The sequence below is a fragment of the Borostomias antarcticus genome, assembly GCF_949987555.1.
Source record: "Borostomias antarcticus genome assembly, chromosome: 16".
Classification (NCBI taxonomy): Eukaryota; Metazoa; Chordata; class Actinopteri; order Stomiiformes; family Stomiidae; genus Borostomias; species Borostomias antarcticus.
This window is the reverse complement of record NC_140249.1, coordinates 25,044,367-25,065,228: the sequence shown is the minus strand read 5'-3', so window position 1 is coordinate 25,065,228 and position 20,862 is coordinate 25,044,367. Positions and strand designations below refer to the sequence as shown.

General features: G+C 50.2%; 2 protein-coding genes across 2 annotated transcripts in view; one reads left to right on the top strand and one right to left on the bottom strand.

Annotated features, from left to right (window-relative positions):
- LOC311319833 (DNA topoisomerase I, mitochondrial) overlaps nucleotides 1–2,458 on the bottom strand; it is a gene marked incomplete at its 5' end in the record, with an annotated part of 57,772 nt that extends 55,314 nt beyond the window's left edge. The window contains 3 exons of the mRNA XM_084451439.1: nucleotides 211–338; nucleotides 1,052–1,145; nucleotides 2,313–2,458. Of these exons, the coding sequence (XP_084307565.1) occupies nucleotides 211–338; nucleotides 1,052–1,145; nucleotides 2,313–2,458 (368 nt within the window). The remainder of the gene's footprint in view (nucleotides 1–210; nucleotides 339–1,051; nucleotides 1,146–2,312) is intronic.
- Nucleotides 2,459–12,492: 10,034 nt separating this feature from the next.
- mlycd (malonyl-CoA decarboxylase) lies at nucleotides 12,493–20,074 on the top strand. The gene is made up of 5 exons (XM_084450855.1): nucleotides 12,493–13,137; nucleotides 15,672–15,784; nucleotides 16,260–16,416; nucleotides 16,784–16,936; nucleotides 19,292–20,074. The coding sequence occupies exons 1-5, from the start codon at nucleotides 12,553–12,555 to the stop codon at nucleotides 19,832–19,834; spliced, it is 1,551 nt and encodes a 516-aa protein (XP_084306981.1). The 5' UTR covers nucleotides 12,493–12,552; the 3' UTR covers nucleotides 19,835–20,074.
- The last annotated feature ends 788 nt before the right edge of the window (nucleotides 20,075–20,862 follow it).

Here is a 20,862-nt window from a genome sequence, read left to right as displayed (position 1 = left end):
CTAAACTAAACTAAACTAATCTAAACTAAACTTAACTAACTAAACTAACTAAACTAACTAAACTAACTAAACTAACTAAACTAACTAACTTACTAAACTAACTAAACTAACTAAACTAACTAAACTAACTAACTAACTAAACTAACTAACTAAACTACAGGCCGAAGGCGTTGGTGAACAGGTGGGTTTAGAGGGCCAGGCAGCCCTCACCATCTCCATCGCTGCTCCTCCTCCTCCTTCTTCTTCTTGATTTTCAGGGCCTTCTTCTCCTCAATCTCCTCCTTGCTCTTCTTCTTCCTGCTGGAGACGGGTTGCTCCCCCTCCTCCTCCTTCACTTTCTAGGAGGTCAAAACACAGACGGGTGTCGTCACCGCAGAGAAACCAACCCAATGCAGCAGTGAAGACTAACCCTAACCCCCTGCCCATGATGCACGCCCCTTTGTGGTATAATGAAGGACTCATATTTTCTTCATGAATATGAATGTATGAAATGTTATTCATTTTATGTGCATAGTCTTTAACTTCCGGAGCTCTAAACTCTGAAAAGTCTGAAAAGCAGAAAGGCCCCTGGGCCTCATTACAGCTTGCCCCATCTTGAGTTTCAAAGAGAGGAAAAATCCTATCTTCCTATTACAGAAGCAGCCTAACCCTAACCCTAACCCTAACCCCAGCTGCATCCTATCCAATATCAGACCTCCCAACTTAACTTAACCTAAGAAACCCTAACAACTGTATAACAGCAACTTTGATTCTTCAATCGGCACTTGTTATGCCTGATATTGTCTGTATCCATGTTCAGAATGTACACAAGACTGTCTGCATCTTTGATTAGAAATGTACCCAATGGCTCCTCGAGATGGACAAGCCATAATATAAATGCCTTTCACTGGCTATGAATATGCAATGTATCACCTATAATTGTGAAATCCCAAAATGTATCCTTGTCTGTACTATACTGTCTGAGCCCTCACAACCAACTGGTGAGGTTTGTGAGAAAATGTCTAGAAGGTTTTCTATAATCATTATTCAGAGAAAGTCTGGAGCTTTTTACCTTCCCTCTCCTCTCCTCCTTGACGCCGTTTGATGTTGCCTCACCAGTCTCCTCCTCTTTCAATTTGCTCCTATTTCTCTTTCCCCTGAAGGATCTGTGGGGCAGTGAATACACACATATAGGCAAGACAACACAACAAAAGACCCAGACATCCATCCTGAGCCTATAGATACTGCACACACAGCAGTAGGGTACAAGGACGACACATTTTAATGAATGCAGTTTCTGTACTTTTGGCCACCAACATAAACGTTTACTTTTTTTGTGAATGAATACATTTTTTTCCGCATGTTGGTTGTGTCCCTAACAGCAGTATGTCTCTGCTATCGGTGATGTTAGGGTAGCCCTATCAGTAACGTTAGTGTGTGTGAAAGATTATAGATAAAGCTAATAATAACAGGATTGTTAGTTGCTGTTGCTACAGTATCTAACCTACACTTGAGGCTTGGTTGACTAAAATTACCTCAGACATTGGGTTAGGGTAAGGTTGGGTTGAGGGCTGGGGTTGTCTTGACGACCAACAGACTCACTGCTATGCGTTGCTGTTATTGTTAGCTTTAGCTAGCCGGCTAGCAATATTTTCTTTACAAGGCGAGTGACTTATTATTATGCAGGTGCTTGATAGCGATAACCGTAAAATATGTCAACTGCGACACAACAGACATGCAGAAAAGTTTATTCAATCACAAAAGAATCAAAGTTTATGTCGGAGGTGGCCAAAAGTACAGAAACTCCATTCATTAGAATGTGTTGTCCACCACGTCTTACTTAGGAGACACGCATATCCATCCTCAGTCTATAACACTAGCTTAGGACTAGACACTGCATATCCATCCTGTCTATAACACTAATTTAGGACTAGACACTCTGCATATCCATCCTGTCTATAACACTAACTTAGGACTAGACACTCTGCATATCCATCCTGTCTATAACACTAGCTTAGGACTAGACAATCTGCATATCCATCCTGTCTATAACACTAACTTAGGACTAGACACTCTGCATATCCATCCTGTCTATAACACTAGCTTAGGACTAGACACACTGCATATCCATCCTGTCTATAACACTAACTTAGGACTAGACACTCTGCATATCCATCCTGTCTATAACACTAACTTAGGACTAGACACTCTGCATATCCATCCTCAGTCTATAACACTAGCTTAGGACTAGACACTCTGCATATCCATCCTCAGTCTATAACACTAGCTTAGGACTAGACACTCTACGTATCCATCCTGTCTATAACACTAACGTAGGACTGCTGGTGGAGCAGGAGGGCCCCTCCTCCTCATTCTCCTCCCTCTGTCTCTTCCTCTTCCTCCCTCTTGTATCTGAGAAGTCTCCCTCCTCAGGCTCCTGCTTCACCAGCACCCGGGACCTGAGAGGATAGGAGAACATATTCATCAAGTTTAACCCTAACCCTATCCAACCCTAACCCTCCTAACCCCAACCCTAACCCTCCTAACCCCAACCCTAACCCTCCTAACCCTAACTCTCCTAACCCCAACCCTAACCCTCCTAACCCTAACCCTCCTAACCCTAACCCTCCTAACCCCAACCCTAACCCTCCTAACCCCAACCCTAACCCTCCTAACCCCAACCCTAACCCTCCTAACCCTCCTAACCCCAACCCTCCTAACCCTCCTAACCCTAACCCTCCTAACCCCAACCCTAACCCTCCTAACCCCTAACCCTCCTAACCCCAACCCTAACCCTCCTAACCCTCCTAACCCTAACCCTCCTAACCCCAACCCTCCTAACCCTCCTAACCCCAACCCTAACCATCCTAACCCCAACCCTCCTAACCCTCCTAACCCCAACCCTAACCCTCCTAACCCCTAACCCTCCTAACCCCAACCCTAACCCTCCTAACCCCAACCCTAACCCTCCTAACCCCAACCCTAACCCTCCTAACCCCAACCCTAACCCTCCTAACCCTCCTAACCCCAACCCTCCTAACCCTCCTAACCCCAACCCTAACCCTCCTAACCCCAACCCTAACCCTCCTAACCCCAACCCTAACCCTCCTAACCCTCCTAACCCCAACCCTCCTAACCCCAACCCTCCTAACCCTAACCCTCCTAACCCCAACCCTCCTAACCCTCCTAACCCCAACCCTAACCCTCCTAACCCCAACCCTCCTAACCCTCCTAACCCCAACCCTAACCCTCCTAACCCCAACCCTAACCCTCCTAACCCCAACCCTAACCCTCCTAACCCTAACCCTCCTAACCCCAACCCTCCTAACCCTCCTAACCCCAACCCTAACCCTCCTAACCCTAACCCTCCTAACCCCAACCCTAACCCTCCTAACCCCTAACCCTCCTAACCCCAACCCTAACCCTCCTAACCCCAACCCTCCTAACCCTAACCCTCCTAACCCCAACCCTAACCCTCCTAACCCCAACCCTAACCCTCCTAACCCCAACCCTCCTAACCCTAACCCTCCTAACCCCAACCCTAACCCTCCTAACCCCAACCCTCCTAACCCTAACCCTCCTAACCCCAACCCTAACCCTCCTAACCCCTAACCCTCCTAACCCTCCTAACCCCAACCCTAACCCTCCTAACCCCTAACCCTCCTAACCCAAACCCTAACCCTCCTAACCCCAACCCTAACCCTCCTAACCCCAACCCTAACCCTCCTAACCCTAATCAGGCTGTAAAAAGAAGAAAACACATCCAAAAGCACACAATGATGAAGTCAGTGACCACAAGAAATAACAATTACAGCGATTAAACAACATTATGGAAAAACTGTACTGATAATAGGATAATTATAGCAATTAAAAGTAAAAAGTAATTACAGTTCTGTCCGCTTGAATGTTCTTGGAGTATGGCTCAGCAAAGAGAAATTAGCTAAATTAATAGATCAACACATTAGAGCGACCACTAAATAAATTACACTGGACCTTAAATTACACTGGACCTTAAATTACACTGGACCTTAAATTACACTGGACCTTAAATTACACTGGACCTTGCTTCATTTCCCATCAGCCAGGAGGAAGAGAGGCAGGAGGAAGAGAGGCAGGAGGAAGAGAGGCAGGAGGAAGAGAGGCAGGAGGAAGAGAGGCAGGAGGAGGAGGCAGAAGGAGGAGAGGCAGGAGGAAGAGAGGCAGGAGGAAGAGAGGCAGAAGGAGGAGAGGCAGAAGGAGGAGAGGCAGAAGGAGGAGAGGCAGAAGGAAGAGAGGCAGGAGAAGGAGAGGCAGAAGGAAGAGAGGCAGGAGAAGGAGAGGCAGAAGGAAGAGAGGCAGGAGGAAGAGAGGCAGAAGGAAGAGAGGCAGGAGGAAGAGAGGCAGGAGGAGGAGAGGCAGGAGGAAGAGAGGCAGGAGGAAGAGAGGCAGAAGGAAGAGAGGCAGGAGGAAGAGAGGCAGAAGGAGGAGAGGCAGAAGGAGAGGCAGAAGGAGGAGAGGCAGAAGGAAGAGAGGCAGGAGGAAGAGAGGCAGGAGGAAGAGAGGCAGAAGGAAGAGAGGCAGGAGGAAGAGAGGCAGAAGGAAGAGAGGCAGGAGGAAGAGAGGCAGGAGGAGGAGAGGCAGGAGGAAGAGAGGCAGGAGGAAGAGAGGCAGAAGGAAGAGAGGCAGGAGGAAGAGAGGCAGAAGGAGGAGAGGCAGAAGGAGAGGCAGAAGGAGGAGAGGCAGAAGGAAGAGAGGCAGGAGGAAGAGAGGCAGAAGGAAGAGAGGCAGAAGGAAGAGAGGCAGGAGGAGGAGAGGCAGAAGGAAGAGAGGCAGGAGGAAGAGAGGCAGGAGGAAGAGAGGCAGAAGGAAGAGAGGCAGAAGGAGGAGAGGCAGAAGGAAGAGAGGCAGGAGGAGAGGCAGAAGGGAGAGAGGCAGAAGGAGGAGAGGCAGAAGGAAGAGAGGCAGAAGGAAGAGGCAGAAGGAAGAGAGGCAGAAGGAGGAGAGGCAGAAGGAGGAGAGGCAGAAGGAAGAGAGGCAGAAGGAAGAGAGACAGAAGGAGGAGAGGCAGAAGGAAAAGAGGCAGAAGGAAGAGAGGCAGAAGGAGGAGAGGCAGAAGGAGGAGAGGCAGAAGGAAGAGAGGCAGAAGGAGGAGAGGCAGAAGGAAGAGAGGCAGGAGGAGAGGCAGAAGGAAAAGAGGCAGGAGGAGGAGGGAGAAGGAGAGGCAGAAGGAAGAGAGGCAGAAGGAGGAGAGGCAGAAGGAAAAGAGGCAGAAGGAAGAGAGGCAGAAGGAGGAGAGGCAGAAGGAGGAGAGGCAGAAGGAAGAGAGGCAGAAGGAGGAGAGGCAGAAGGAAGAGAGGCAGGAGGAGAGGCAGAAGGAAAAGAGGCAGGAGGAGGAGGGAGAAGGAGAGGCAGAAGGAAGAGAGGCAGAAGGAGGAGAGGCAGAAGGAGGAGAGGCAGAAGGAAGAGAGGCAGAAGGAAGAGAGCCAGAAGGAAGAGAGGCAGAAGGAGGAGAGGCAGGAGGAAGAGAGGCAGAAGGAAGAGAGCCAGAAGGAAGAGAGGCAGGAGGAAGAGAGGCAGGAGGAAGAGAGGCAGAAGGAGGAGAGGGAGAAGGAAGAGAGGCAGAAGGAAGAGAGGCAGGAGGAAGAGAGGCAGGAGGAGAGGCAGGAGGAAGAGAGGCAGGAGGAAGAGAGGCAGGAGGAAGAGAGGCAGGAGGAAGAGAGGCAGAAGGAGGAGAGGCAGAAGGAGGAGAGGCAGAAGGAAGAGAGGCAGAAGGAAGAGAGCCAGAAGGAAGAGAGCCAGAAGGAAGAGAGGCAGGAGGAAGAGAGGCAGGAGGAAGAGAGGCAGAAGGAGGAGAGGCAGAAGGAGGAGAGGCAGAAGGAGGAGAGGCAGAAGGAGGAGAGGCAGAAGGAAGAGAGGCAGAAGGAAGAGAGGCAGGAGGAAGAGAGGCAGGAGGAAGAGAGGCAGGAGGAAGAGAGGCAGAAGGAGGAGAGGCAGAAGGAGGAGAGGCAGGAGGAAGAGAGGCAGGAGGAAGAGAGGCAGGAGGAAGAGAGGCAGGAGGAGAGGCAGGAGGAGGAGAGGCAGAAGGAGGAGAGGCAGAAGGAAGAGAGGCAGGAGGAAGAGAGGCAGGAGGAAGAGAGGGAGGAGGAAGAGAGGCAGAAGGAAGAGAGGCAGGAGGAAGAGAGGCAGGAGGAAGAGAGGCAGAAGGAAGAGAGGCAGGAGGAAGAGAGGCAGGAGGAAGAGAGGCAGAAGGAAGAGAGGCAGGAGGAAGAGAGGCAGAAGGAGGAGAGGCAGAAGGAGGAGAGGCAGAAGGAGGAGAGGCAGGAGGAAGAGAGGCAGGAGGAAGAGAGACAGGAGGAAGAGAGGCAGGAGGAAGAGAGGCAGGAGGAGGAGAGGCAGAAGGAAGAGAGGCAGAAGGAAGAGAGGCAGAAGGAAGAGAGGCAGAAGGAAGAGAGGCAGAAGGAGGAGAGGCAGAAGGAGGAGAGGCAGAAGGAGGAGAGGCAGAAGGAAGAGAGGCAGAAGGAAGAGAGGCAGAAGGAAGAGAGACAGGAGGAGAGGCAGGAGGAGAGGCAGAAGGAGGAGAGGGAGAAGGAAGAGAGGCAGAAGGAAGAGAGGCAGGAGGAAGAGAGGCAGAAGGAAGAGGCAGAAGGAAGAGAGGCAGAAGGAAGAGAGGCAGAAGGAAGAGAGACAGAAGGAGGAGAGGCAGAAGGAGAGGCAAAAGGAGGAGAGGGAGAAGGAGGAGAGGCAGAAGGAAGAGAGGCAGAAGGAAGAGAGGCAGGAGGAAGAGAGGCAGGAGGAAGAGAGGCAGGAGGAGGAGAGGCAGGAGGAGGAGAGGCAGAAGGAAGAGATGCTTGCTCTCCTTCCTACTACACGCACAGAGAAGAGAAGGGTGTACATCTTATCTGACTCTGGGGAAGATGGCAAATAAGCCAATTTCCTCAAAAGGTGGCGTGTTCCTTTGAGACAAGAACACAGGCAGAAACACATACTTTTTGGGGGTACTGACAGCTAGGACTACCTCTCTGTGATGGATTAAACCAGATCCGTGGCCCCGGGCCCAGTCTGCATGTCTGTTCACCCCCACCCAGCACTGCTCAAGTCCATCACCTCCAAACACCTATTCTCATTCATCAGTTTCTGACAAGCCAATGATATTTTTCTTCAATACAGCAAGAAATTAATTTCCTGCAAGACAGCTTAACGTTGCTTAAGAAATGGGAATGGCTTGTGTCCAGCATTTCGGACATCCGAATCACCAGAATTAATTTATATCCCCTCAGGAGGCGGAATGGAAAAAAGTGATTCTATTTCAAATGTAAATGGGTTAAAACCAATTTCCAATGGCAGCAGCAAGATGCTGATTGGACATTTTTTTCACATCAAGCCACTCAAGTGCAACAAAAAGCTGTGCAAGTGATGAGCAGGGCTATCAGGGTTAGGGCTAGGGCTAGGGTTAGGGATAGGGTTAGGGATAGGGTTAGCCCCAACCCTAACTCTCTGGTAATGAGTAAAATCACACACCTGATGCTCTCCGCCTTGGGGGTCTTGACCTTATGGAGAGAGAATAAGCCAATATCAGAGGGAGCCAAGCAGAATACCAACACCCCATTCCCTCCTCCCAACACACACACATCACCCATTCACTAACTACACTACCAGACGCAATATCAGAGGGAGCCAAGCAGAATACCAACACCCCATTCCCTCCTCCCTCCTCCCAACACACACACATCACCCATTCACTAACTACACTACACTAACAGACGCAATATCAGAGGGAGCCAAGCAGAATACCCACACCCCATTCCCTCCTCCCTCCTCCCAACACACATCACCCATTCACTAACTACACTACACTAACAGACGCAATAGGAAATAGCCCTCTCACAGCAAATAATTGTTAGACCTTTGAGTAATGAATTTAAGATGTATTGGCCTTTCATTTAGATAAAGACTTTTTAAAAACTTTTTATGGACTCACGGACACCCTGATTGATGTGTTTGGAAAAGAAAATTTTTGGAAAAGTAATTTCTGATATTTACCGTTTTCTCTCCCTCCTCGTGGTCGTTGCGGGGAGACTTATCTGGAGGTTTCCCCTTCTCTCTCCTGGGCCTGGTGACGCTTCACACACCAGACCAGAGGGATGGGGGGGACAACAGCCACGTCATGAGAAGTAACTAACGCACATCGCTCACTCTTTCTAAGGTTGCTCGTCTTCAACAGGACAAAGCGAAATAGTGCCAGACTAAAAACGGGTCCTGGTTGAGTTATTATATCATCTAACCTCAGATAACATGGCGCTGAGGAGATGGCTGATCCCAGGACTGTACCTAGGAGCAGACTCCACCCGACACCACAAAAGAGAACTGAACCCAACTCCAGTCTGCCATGAAACGCCATCACACCCAAGCTGTCTCGGAGCTGGCTGCCAGTCACACTCTGAGCTGTCCGTTCTCCTCCTCCCTCCTATTAATTACACACGCCAGCGACGGATGGCTGGGGCTTCGTTTGTCTGCTCGCATAATTCATCAGATATCAAGTAAATTAATTTATTCAGATAAAGATTGAGGGCCCCGCACAAACTGTATGGCACTCATGATAATAAATGCCCTGTGTCCAGCCAGCCTCCCGCTCAGCAGGCTGGGAGATTTACCACCTTCCGCACCGCTCGCTTAGTTTGGAGGCTTAATTTGTCTCAATTTTTCTAGCGACAACAAGAGAGGCGTGCCGACGTGCCAGGGCAGTGGTGCGTACCGTTATGGGATGTGTAGCTGCAGTAGCCATGACTACACCACTACAGAAGTGGGATAGTGGGACCATGAGGATTTAGAGAGAAAGAGTAGTTCAGTGATAACCAGGTGATGTCGTTTCAGACTCAGTCACTTGTCAACCATCTTCATGTTAAGCAGACGTCACCCATAATGTCCAAGAGATTTACCAGAGCACCACTAGGAGCGCTAGCCACAGTTCATTTTCCCCATTTCCCCAATGCATAGCTATTACCTTGTACACAAAAAAACCCCACTGAGTCTCAGTTACACATGTGGGGTTCATTCTACTCAGGGGCCCTTCTTTCCCAAATCCAGAGAGTTGAGAGCTTCAGGAGCTTCCTTGCTTTACACAGTTCATTTTCCCATCGCCAACACGAAGGTGCCACACATTCTTGCTGGGGGACAACACTTGAGTTTAATTCATCACCAATCACACTCATTACAACTTTAATCCCCCTGTGCGGTCAGCGGTATGTTAGCGCCACTTCTAGTTCATGAGCTGCTTGAGAAGTGGTTGATTAGAAACAGACTGACATTCCAGTGACATCTGTGTATACAACCCCCCCCCCCCCCCCCCCAACACACACACACACACACACACACACACATATACACACACACACACACACCTTACCTTTTGACCATATCGCCACCCCCTTCCTCACTTTCCCTCCTTTGTCGGGGCTTCTTGGCCTTCATCCCTCTTTCCCTCTTCTCTCCAGGCATGTGATGATCTGCACGCTGCGAAATTAAAGGAAACTGCAGCCCTCAATGCCAGAACTAGACTAACTAGCTAGCCAGAGACATGTTGACCCTGAATGACTAGACTAACTAGCTAGCCAGAGACATGTTGACCCTGAATAACTAGACTAACTAGCTAGCCAGAGACATGTTGACCCTGAATAACTAGACTAACTAGCTAGCCAGAGACATGTTGACCCTGAATAACTAGACTAACTAGCTAGCCAGAGACATGTTGACCCTGAATGACTGCTAGCTAGCTAGCCAGAGACATGTTGACCCTGAATAACTAGACTAACTAGCTAGCCAGAGACATGTTGACCCTGAATAACTAGACTAACTAGCTAGCCAGAGACATGTTGACCCTGAATGACTAGACTAACTAGCTAGCCAGAGACATGTTGACCCTGAATGACTAGACTAACTAGCTAGCCAGAGACATGTTGACCCTGAATAACTAGACTAACTAGCTAGCCAGAGACATGTTGACCCTGAATAACTAGACTAACTAGCTAGCCAGAGACATGTTGACCCTGAATGACTAGACTAACTAGCTAGCCAGAGACATGTTGACCCTGAATCACTAGACTAACTAGCTAGCCAGAGACATGTTGACCCTGAATAACTAGACTAACTAGCTAGCCAGAGACATGTTGACCCTGAATAACTAGACTAACTAGCTAGCCAGAGACATGTTGACCCTGAATAACTAGACTAACTAGCTAGCCAGAGACATGTTGACCCTGAATCACTAGACTAACTAGCTAGCCAGAGACATGTTGACCCTGAATAACTAGACTAACTAGCTAGCCAGAGACATGTTGACCCTGAATAACTAGACTAACTAGCTAGCCAGAGACATGTTGACCCTGAATAACTAGACTAACTAGCTAGCCAGAGACATGTTGACCCTGAATGACTAGACTAACTAGCTAGCCAGAGACATGTTGACCCTGAATAACTAGACTAACTAGCTAGCCAGAGACATGTTGACCCTGAATGACTAGACTAACTAGCTAGCCAGAGACATGTTGACCCTGAATAACTAGACTAACTAGCTAGCCAGAGACATGTTGACCCTGAATAACTAGACTAACTAGCTAGCCAGAGACATGTTGACCCTGAATAACTAGACTAACTAGCTAGCCAGAGACATGTTGACCCTGAATAACTAGACTAACTAGCTAGCCAGAGACATGTTGACCCTGAATAACTAGACTAACTAGCTAGCCAGAGACATGTTGACCCTGAATAACTAGACTAACTAGCTAGCCAGAGACATGTTGACCCTGAATAACTAGACTAACTAGCTAGCCAGAGACATGTTGACCCTGAATAACTAGACTAGCTAGCTAGCCAGAGACATGTTGACCCTGAATAACTAGACTAACTAGCTAGCCAGAGACATGTTGACCCTGAATAACTAGACTAACTAGCTAGCCAGAGACATGTTGACCCTGAATGACTAGACTAACTAGCTAGCCAGAGACATGTTGACCCTGAATAACTAGACTAACTAGCTAGCCAGAGACATGTTGACCCTGAATCACTTCTATAGCCGCTTTCAAAAAGCCCACTAGCAGCAACATGGCGGGTTGGTTTAACCTTAACTAAAAGTTAGCAGCTAACGTTACATTATTTTAAAAATAACTTTAAAAATGGCTAGCTAGCAACAATATGCTAATGCAGCTACGGTTGCTCTGGCTACAGCTATTATTCTAACTAGACTAACGTTAGATAACTAGTGCTAACACTATCTCTAACTATCTCTAACTATCTCTAACTATCTCTAACTATCTCTAACTATCTCTAACTAGCTGCTCACTAGTGCTAACACCATCTCTAACTATCTCTAACTAGCTGATAACTCTCTAACTAGCTGCTCACTAGTGCTAACACTATCTCTAACTATCTCTAACTATCTCTAACTAGTGCTAACACTATCTCTAACTATCTCTAACTAGCTGATAACTCTCTAACTAGCTGCTCACTAGTGCTAACACTATCTCTAACTATCTCTAACTAGCTGCTCACTAGTGTTAACACTATCTCTAACTAGTGCTGTATCTCTAACTAGTGCTAGCTAGTAGCTAACCTTCCCAACTCACCGGATCCTCGTGTGATGGAGGCCAGAGCACTTTGTTCAGCCAGAGGGCAGTGGGCAGCTCAAACCAGCTCAAACCCTAACCCTTTGTTCAGCCAGAGGGCAGAGGGCAGCTCAAACCAGCTCAAACCCTAACCCTTTGTTCAGCCAGAGGGCAGAGGGCAGAGGGCAGAGGGCAGCTCACGGGAAGGACCAGGCGTGTTTTCCAGAAGAGATCGAGTGAGTGAGTCACTCAGATTCAAGTTCAGAACTGCGCCCACATGAGAAGCTCAGACAAGCAGTCACACTGCATCCAGAAAACATCTCGAGTTCTTCACATCACTGCGTTCGCCTCTACAAATCACTACAAATCACTACAGATCACACTACAAATCACTACAAATCACACTACAAATCACTACAGATCACTACAAATCACAAGCACGACCCGTCAGTATGAGACCGAGGACTGAGTGAGTGAGTGAGTCTGTCTGTAGGTGGTCCTCAGGTGTGGCTAGTTGTAATGCATGGGATTAGAGGAGAGTCGTCCTTTGAATCCACTCTCCAAACCTAAATACCAGTTACTTGTGAAATAATACACAATTCAAAGTAAAGAGCAGAGCGATGGTGAAACAGGGTCAGATCCTCACTTCAGACTCCATGTGGATTGACGGGAAACAGCAGGAGACACAACATGGCTATTATTTCACTCGGTAGAACTGTTTATATTTGTTTTCACTGCTTGTAGTATTATATTCTATATTCTATATATATATATATGTATATATTTTTGGGGGGGAGACCAGTGCTCACCTGTCTGCCCAGGTCAGTCTGGCCTGGCTCGTGCGGTAGTTGCGCTGTCTCTTTAAAGGAACCCGGAAAGGCTCGTGAACCCGGTAGTGCATGTGATTCGTGACTAACGGGTTATATTATACCTCCATGCTGTAACGAGACCCCCCCGGTGCTAATACCTCCATGCTGTAACGAGACCCCCCGGTGCGATGGTCCCTCTCCACCTGGTCTGCACGCTGCGCAGTGGCGTGAGGCTCTGGCGACTCCAACACCAACCAGGGGTTTTCAGATCTGCCTCTGCTCGGTTCCAGGCTCCGGGACCACGCTGTCGCTCGAGCTCGGCTCCGGTGTTACCGGGCATGGAGGAGATCCCGAGCAGGGTGTTACCGGGCATGGAGGAGATCCTGAGCAGGGTCGTCGCTCCGTTACCGACTTACGAGACCAGAGACAAGAGCCCGCCCCCCCTGGACTCACACAGCCTGGAGTTCATGAGCTTCTACCGGAGCCTGGGTCAGGACCGGAGAGCAGAGCTGCTGGGGAAGCTGTCCCAGGGGTTCGCGGTGGACCACAGACTGGTCTCTGAGCTGGCGGGGAAGCTGCTGGACACTCAGCTGCGGGACACGGCAACAATACTGCAGGTCGAGGACCGGTTACGATACAGCCTGACCCCCCGTTATAAACTGCTGCTTCATCACATCAACAGAGTCGAGGGGGGAGTCAAGTTCCTGGTGGATCTTCGTGCCGATGTGATTGAAATAATCTCATCTAAAGCAAGCGAAAGTCCACATATCAGGGTAAACGGCGTGCAATAATAATAATATCACATGGTGGCTCGATAGTCAAGTGTTTGCGAAAATATCTGACAGCTGCAGCAGAAAATGTTTAATAGAAAACTTTGATCACATCAGTTTCTTACGAATAACGTGTCCTATATTACAATGACCACAACATGCAATACTGTACATTAGAAATTGTACCAAATTAGTCTATATTGTTTTTCTTTGTAGGCTCAGGCTGTGGTAGAATCAAAGTTTGTTTCAAGAGCTTTAAAGTTGTAACTACTAAGCGTTGATCATCAGGATAAACCCGAACCCCTCACCCTTGATCATCAGGATAGAACCGAACCCCTCACTCTTGATCATCAGGATAGAACCGAACCCCTCACCCTTGATCATCAGGATAGAACCGAACCCCTCACCCTTGATCATCAGGATAGAACCGAACCCCTCACCCTTGATCATCAGGATAAACCCGAACCCCTCACCCTTGATCATCAGGATAAACCCGAACCCCTCACCCTTGACATGCATCCGGGCCTCATCAGTGCACGAGCACTGGTTACTTCTGCCCTAGTGCCCCCAGCAGCACTGATGTATCCATTAGGGCCTGGTCCCTTTTTACAGACCCTAACCCTAACCCTTGAACCTTAATGCTTCAGTATATAACATTTTATATAACATGAGCTTTTTCCTACAGCCATGTCTCCCACTCACCCCTGGTGACCCTAACCCTAACCCTCCAGGCCACAGAGGAGAGAGCAGAGATGCTCCCAGCCAACGTGTTGCTTTATCTAGTGGACAGAATCGATCATTCATTAGGGGTTCCTGCTCATGCCTGGCCCTGTTTTAACACACTCTTAATGGATCATTCATTAGGGGTTCCTGCTCATGCCTGGCCCTGTTTTAACACACTCTTAATGGATCATTCATTCAGTGTTCCTGCTCATGCCTGGCCCTGTTTTAACTCTTAATTGGCCAGATAATCGTCGACACCGGGGACATGGATTAGTTTTTAGTCTGCATTGTCCCTCCCGTTCTAGTGTATCTTGTGATGTAGTATAGGCCTGCTTCACAGTCGCTTGCTGGAGGGAACTAGAAATAGCAAAGGATATTAGAGGCTTGGTTGCCTATGGTAACGTTGGGAAGAAAAAAAAAGAGTAGCATTCCAAGTTATGTTGTCAATCAAAATGGAATGAAAGAAATGTAAAGAAAAACATGTCAAAAGTCAGAAATGTTAAGGGATGACGGATTGAGATCCTCAAGGCTGATCACAGAGGTCCCTAATGTGCTGTCAGTTCCACGCCAGATTAGTTTCCTGCCTTTTTGTCGATCGATTTTCTTTCTCTCTCACCTCTTGGTAATCTAATTCTCTTTCACCTGTACCAGAGAGGTGGGAGATAGAGAAAATAGCCTGGATTGATTCTGCCTCTGACTTCTCTGGCGTTTGAGTGAGTTTCAGTTCGACTGAGGCGGTTCTGCCCCCAGGGAGGCAGCCAGTCATGTGAGCTACTGGGGCAAAAGCCGTCCTGTGTGGAGGCCGACCACAGCGAGGCTGCCTTAGAAACACCGCTCACCTTGGCTGCAGAGAGGAATATCTCTGGCTTCTGTCCTAGACGGCTCTTAATGGAGGCTCTAAATATAGGGATTGCATCTCCTTTCAGTGTTTCGTGTCATGCGATATGGGGTCTGTGCAGAACTGCCCCTCCAAAGAGCTCATGCATGTCTTCTCTGGCATTAAAATTGTGACGTTCTTTCATTTCATTAGTGTGGACTGATGAAAGACTGTTGAGCAATTGTCCATAAAGAATTGGATTCTGTGACATTTTTTTCATGTTATTGTCAGAGCCAATCCAGGTAGGAGAGTGGGAACTTAAATCATTTTTATTTCATTTTCTTTTCATTCTTCAGGCCCTTTCTCACCATTCTCATTCTCTCCCTTGCTCCTTTCTCTACCAGTCTAACCCTAACCCTGACCCTAACCCAGTCTAACCCTAACCCTAACCCCTAACCCCTAACCCTAACCCAGTCTGCTGTGCCTTAGTCACAAAGCAATCGTTGCTGTGAATAAATAAGAAAGTTGGATGCAGAATTCAAAGTCCTGTCAACTGCTTTGAGTAGATGTAGAATTATAAGCAGTGTGAGTTGGAGGGGTGTAGTGTTGGGTGTAGTGTTGGGGTGTAGTGTTAAGGGTGTAGTGTTAGGGGTGTAGTGTTGGGGTGTAGTGTTAGGGGTGTTTTTTTTTTTTTTTACCCCGATTAAAATGGAGGAATATGCGCGTTCAGGTGACGTTTTTGATGACGATTTTGACGTTGAACTTGAGAACCCGATACAGACCTGAACGTCCTTCTCAGAGGAGGTGTTCAGGTGATTAACCCTGCCCCCCCCAGGGCCTGAACCCTGCTCAGAGGAGGTGTTCAGGTGATTAACCCTGCCCCCCCCAGGGCCTGAACCCTGCTCAGAGGAGGTGTTCAGGTGATTAACCCTGCCCCCCCCAGGGCCTGAACCCTGCTCAGAGGAGGTGTTCAGGTGATTAACCCTGCCCCCCCCAGGGCCTGAACGGCACCCTGAAGAGCCTGTTGTCGGAGTGGTTCTCTGTGGGCCTGCTCAGACTGGAGAGGATCACCTGGCAGTCGCCCTGCGAGATACTGCAGAAGATCAGCCAGTGAGCAGCACACACACGCGCACGCACGCAAACACACACACGCGCACGCAAACACACACACCCACACACACAGACGCACGCACGCAAACGCATACACACACGCGCGCACACACACACACACACACTCTCATAAGATGCATGCAGATTCTTAACACCTGACACTATATCTGTGTGCATTTGTGTGTGCGTGTGTATGTGTGTGTGTGTGTGAGGTACGAGGCGGTGCACCCTGTGCGGAGCTGGGCAGATATAAAGCGTGTGTGTATCTGTGTGTGTGTGTGTGTGTGTGTGTGTGTGTGTGTGTGTGTGTGTGTGTGTGAGGTACGAGGCGGTGCACCCTGTGCGGAGCTGGGCAGATATAAAGTGTGTGTGTGTGTGTGTGTGTGTGTGTGTGAGGTACGAGGCGGTGCACCCTGTGCGGAGCTGGGCAGATATAAAGTGTGTGTGTATCTGTGTGTGTGTGTGTGTGTGTGAGGTACGAGGCGGTGCACCCTGTGCGGAGCTGGGCAGATATAAAGCGGCGCGTGGGTCCGTACCGCCGCTGCTACGCCTTCACGCACGCCGCCATGCCGGGGGAGCCGCTGGTCGTCCTCCACGTGGCGCTGACCCAGGACGTCTCCGACAACATACAGGTGGGACGCCTGCTTCACACACCAGCTCAGGGCCACACACACACTCGCTCACACACACACACACACACACACACACACGGACTGCAACTCTCGCTCACACACACACACACACATGGACAGCAGCTCTCGCTCTTTCTCTCTCATACACACACACACCCGTTGTAACTGCCAATGTTAATATTGATGATACGAGCAATGCTTGGAAATCTGTGTGCGTGTGGCGTGTGTGTGTATGGTGTGGTGTATGTGTGGTGTGTGTGTGTGTGTGTGTGTGTGTGTGTGTGTGTGTGTGTGTGTGTGTGTGTGTGTGTGTGTGTGTGTGGCGTGGTGTTTGTGTGTGTGTGTGTGTCCTCTAACCCGGGAGCAGGGCATCGTGAGGGAGTTCGCCACGCTGGACTCTGAGGAGGACGTGAACCAGGTGAAGGCGGCCATCTTCTACTCCATCTCGTCCACCCAGGCCGGCCTGCAGGGGGTGGAGCTGGGAAACTACCTCATCAAGAGGGTGGTCCGGGAGCTGCAGGTGAGCCACGCCTCCTTCTGTTCACCATATTATTTATGAGAATACATTTCATATCATGACCGGTAAATGGACTACATGGTGAGGGTGCTAGCCTGCTCATTGGGAGCAATTTGGGGCTCAGTGTTTTTCCCAAGGACTTTTGGACATGCGGAGCTGGGGTTTGAACAGCCGACCCCAGGATCACTGGACAAGCCGCTCTACCTCCTGAGCCACAGCCGCCACAAGTATTTAATAGCCTATTACAGGTCCAATTAAATATGATTCCCAATTAAACTGTACATATCTCAGGGGTTCTTTTGCAAAAAACGTAGATCTCCGTTTGTATTTAGCCTACTGTCCTAAATCATGTGTGTGCACTGCCAGGGAACTCTTTATATAATACATGATATAATACATGTAGACTTATTTTACACAAATACTATCTGAGGTGTTGAGTTCTGTGTGCGCGGTGTTAAGAGCTCTTGTCAGGTTCTACCCTGCGTTAAGGTGAGGAGAGGAGCTGGTCGGCCCAGAGGGACCAGGATGTCTGATGAGGAGGGAGGAGGGAGGAGGGAGGAGGGTCCTGGTCCTGCTGCCTTTCACAACCAGACACTGGGGGAGCATGCTGGTGCTGGTCTGTCCTGATCCATCCCTCCCCCTCATCAGCTTCTCTCTCTCTCTCTCTCCCTCATCCTGATCCATCCCTCCCCCATCATCAGCTACTCTCTCTCTCTCTCTCCCTCATCCTGATCCATCCCTCCCCCTCATCAGCTACTCTCTCTCTCTCTCTCTCTCTCTCTCTCTCTCTCTCTCTCTCTCCCTCATCCTGATCCATCCCTCCCCCATCATCAGCTACTCTCTCTCTCTCTCTCCCTCATCCTGATCTATCAACTCCCTCCCTCCCTATCTCCCTATCTTCCTCTCCCCCTTATCAGCTATCAACTCATCCTGATCCATCTCTCTCTCTCTCTCTCCCTCTCTCTCTCTCTCTCTCTCTCTCTCTCTCCCTCTCTCTCTCTCTCTCTCTCCCCCCCCCCCTACTTTCCCACTCTGCTGACCAAGGATGTACCACATAATTGAAGTGATGAATGGGAAGTGACCTCCTGACACTCATCCTGACACTCATCCTGACACACTCATCCTCAGGTCTACTGGCTTGTGAGATGAAAGCACGCTGGATGATGGGGTGGGGTGGGGAGGGAGAGGGGGGAGGAAGACAGATGCAGGGTCCACCCGGGTTCTCCGTCACGCCCGCGCCCCCCCCCCGGCCCCCCCCCCCCCTCCAGCCTCCCCGTCTCGCCCAGCTCCAGGGTGGGGAAGGGGACGGCCTCCTCCCCGTCTCGCCCAGCTCCAGGGTGGGGAAGGGGACGGCCTCCTCCCCGTCTCGCCCAGCTCCAGGGTGGGGAAGGGGACGGCCTCCTCCCCGTCTCGCCCAGCTCCAGGGTGGGGAAGGGGACGGCCTCCTCCCCGTCTCGCCCAGCTCCAGGGTGGGGAAGGGGACGGCCTCCTCCCCGTCTCGCCCAGCTCCAGGGTGGGGAAGGGGACGGCCTCCTCCCCGTCTCGCCCAGCTCCAGGGCGGGGAAGGGGACGGCCTCCTCCCCGTCTCGCCCAGCTCCAGGGCGGGGAAGGGGACGGCCTCCTCCCAGTCGGCCTGGGGCTTCCTATCCTCCACCTCCGCTGCTTTGAGCTCTTCTCTGTCTGCGCAGCGCCATGGTGGAACGTTGGCCACCCATTCACATCCATTCATTTTTTGGACTTTGGCTCAGGAGTGAAAGATTCCCCCCATTCTTTGTCAATGGGGGGGATTGAAACAGCCATATCTGGACGTGGGAAGGGCCGAGGCAGCGGGAGACGTTGAGAGTTGTTTTAAAGAAATAACATGTTTTTCACATGACGGGTGGTTTTTAATATTGTCTCCTTTCCTGTCTGTAATTACTGTACCTATGGAAACATGATTGATGTGCAGCTGCTTCTTCCTCCTCCCACCTTGAAACACCTTCACACTGTCTAGTAAGCTGTCGGTTAAATGACTGAAATGTGATTTTTGTACTGTAAATGATTGGTGCTCTCTCTCTCTCTCCCTCCCTCTCTCTCCCTGTCTCTCTCTCTCTGTCTCTCTCTCTGTCTCTCTCTGTCTCTCTCTCTCTCTGTCTCTCTCTCTCCCTCTCTCTCCCTGTCTCTCTCTCTCTCTGTCTCTCTCTCTGTCTCTCTCTGTCTCTCTCTCTCTCTCTGTCTCTCTCTGTCTCTCTCTCTCCCTCTCTCTCTCTCTGTCTCTCTCTCTGTCTCTCTCTCTGTCTCTCTCTCTGTCTCTCTCTCTCTCTCTGTCTCTCTCGGTCTCTCTCTCTGTCTCTCTCTCTCTCTCTCTCCCCTGTGCAGAGTGAGTTCCCTCAGTTGGCCCAGTTCTCCAGCCTGTCTCCCATCCCCGGGTTCTCCTCCTGGGTCCAGGGCCTCCTCAGCCAGCACAGGAAGGACGGCCGGTCCCAGCTGCTCTCCGAGGCCGAGTGGCGGGAGGTGGAGCTGGCCACAGACTCCGCCCCTGGCCCGGCGGCCCTGGACTCCCTGAGGAAGCTGATCAGCACCAGCGAGTGGGGCCGGTCGGACCGCCTGGTCCGCGTTCTGGAGCCCGTCCTGATGCGCCTCTGCGCCTGGTACCTGTACGGGGAGAAGAGGCGGGGCTACGCCCTCAACCCCGTAGCCAACTTCCATCTGCAGAATGGCGCCACCATGTGGCGGCTCAACTGGCAGGCTGACACCAGCCCCAGGGGCGTGGCCAACTCCTGTGGCATCATGGTGAACTATAGGTACTTCCTGTCAGAGACATCGGCCAATAGCACTGCGTACCTGCAGAGCAAGGTGATCACGGCTTCAGAGCAGGTGCTGGGCCTGGTGGCACAGTTCCAGAAGAACAGCAAACTCTAAGTCCAGACGACCGACCGAGGAACACACACACACACACACACACAAGGAGACACATACGCACACATGCTGACACACACACACACATGCTGACACACACATCCTGTAGGCCTATACATATTCAGCGCATTCGCCCACTCTCTCAAACACATAAATACACACCCAACCTGTGGGTTGAGCAGCACATGGCTTCAACGGTGTCTTTTGGACTTGACTTTAAAATGTTTTGTTTTTCGAAAGCAAACGTAGTGCTTAGAAATGTGAAATCACAAAATGTTTGTTTAATTCTTCTGAACATGCTATTAGACCAAGTGTACTACTTGTCTGCCTCTTTTGTCCTGGTGTGTGTGTGTGTGTGTGTGTGTGTGTGGAGAGAGGGGACCTCGCCATGTTTCTGCTCAACAACGTTTCTTCAGGTCAACTAGGAAGCGCAGGTGGTGGAATAAACAGCAGCTGCTTCTTTAATCTGGGTCCTGCACTGCAGAGAGAGGGAGAGAGAGGAGGAGAGAGAGAGAGAGAGGAGAGAGAGAGAGAGGGAGGGAGAGAGAGGAGGAGAGAGGGAGGGAGGGAGGGAGTGAGGGAGGGAGAGGAGGAGGGAGAGGGAGGAGGGAGAGGGAGGAGGAGAGTGAGGGAGGGAGAGAGAGGGTGGGTGGGTGGCATTTTTCTTGTGACCATCGGCGGAGCATACCGTATTTGGTCATTTTCCCCACCTCTAAATCCACCGTCCATTTCAACCCCCCCTGTGATGTTTCAACCCCCCCTGTGATGTTTCAACCCCCCCTGTGATGTTTCAACCCCCCCTGTGATGTTTCAACAGCCAGCTACAGGAGCCAAGCAGCAGTCAAATCTAGCCACACTTCATTATTGTGAAATAATATATCACAGCTAGTTGACTGTGAAATTACATTTTATCTCTCTAAGGAGCCAAACTTCTTTTTTCCTCCCCTCTCTCTCTCTGTGCCACAGTGTCTCTCTCTCTCTGCTGTGCCACAGTGTCCTGGGAACTAATGGAGTGAAAAATCAAAGTGAAA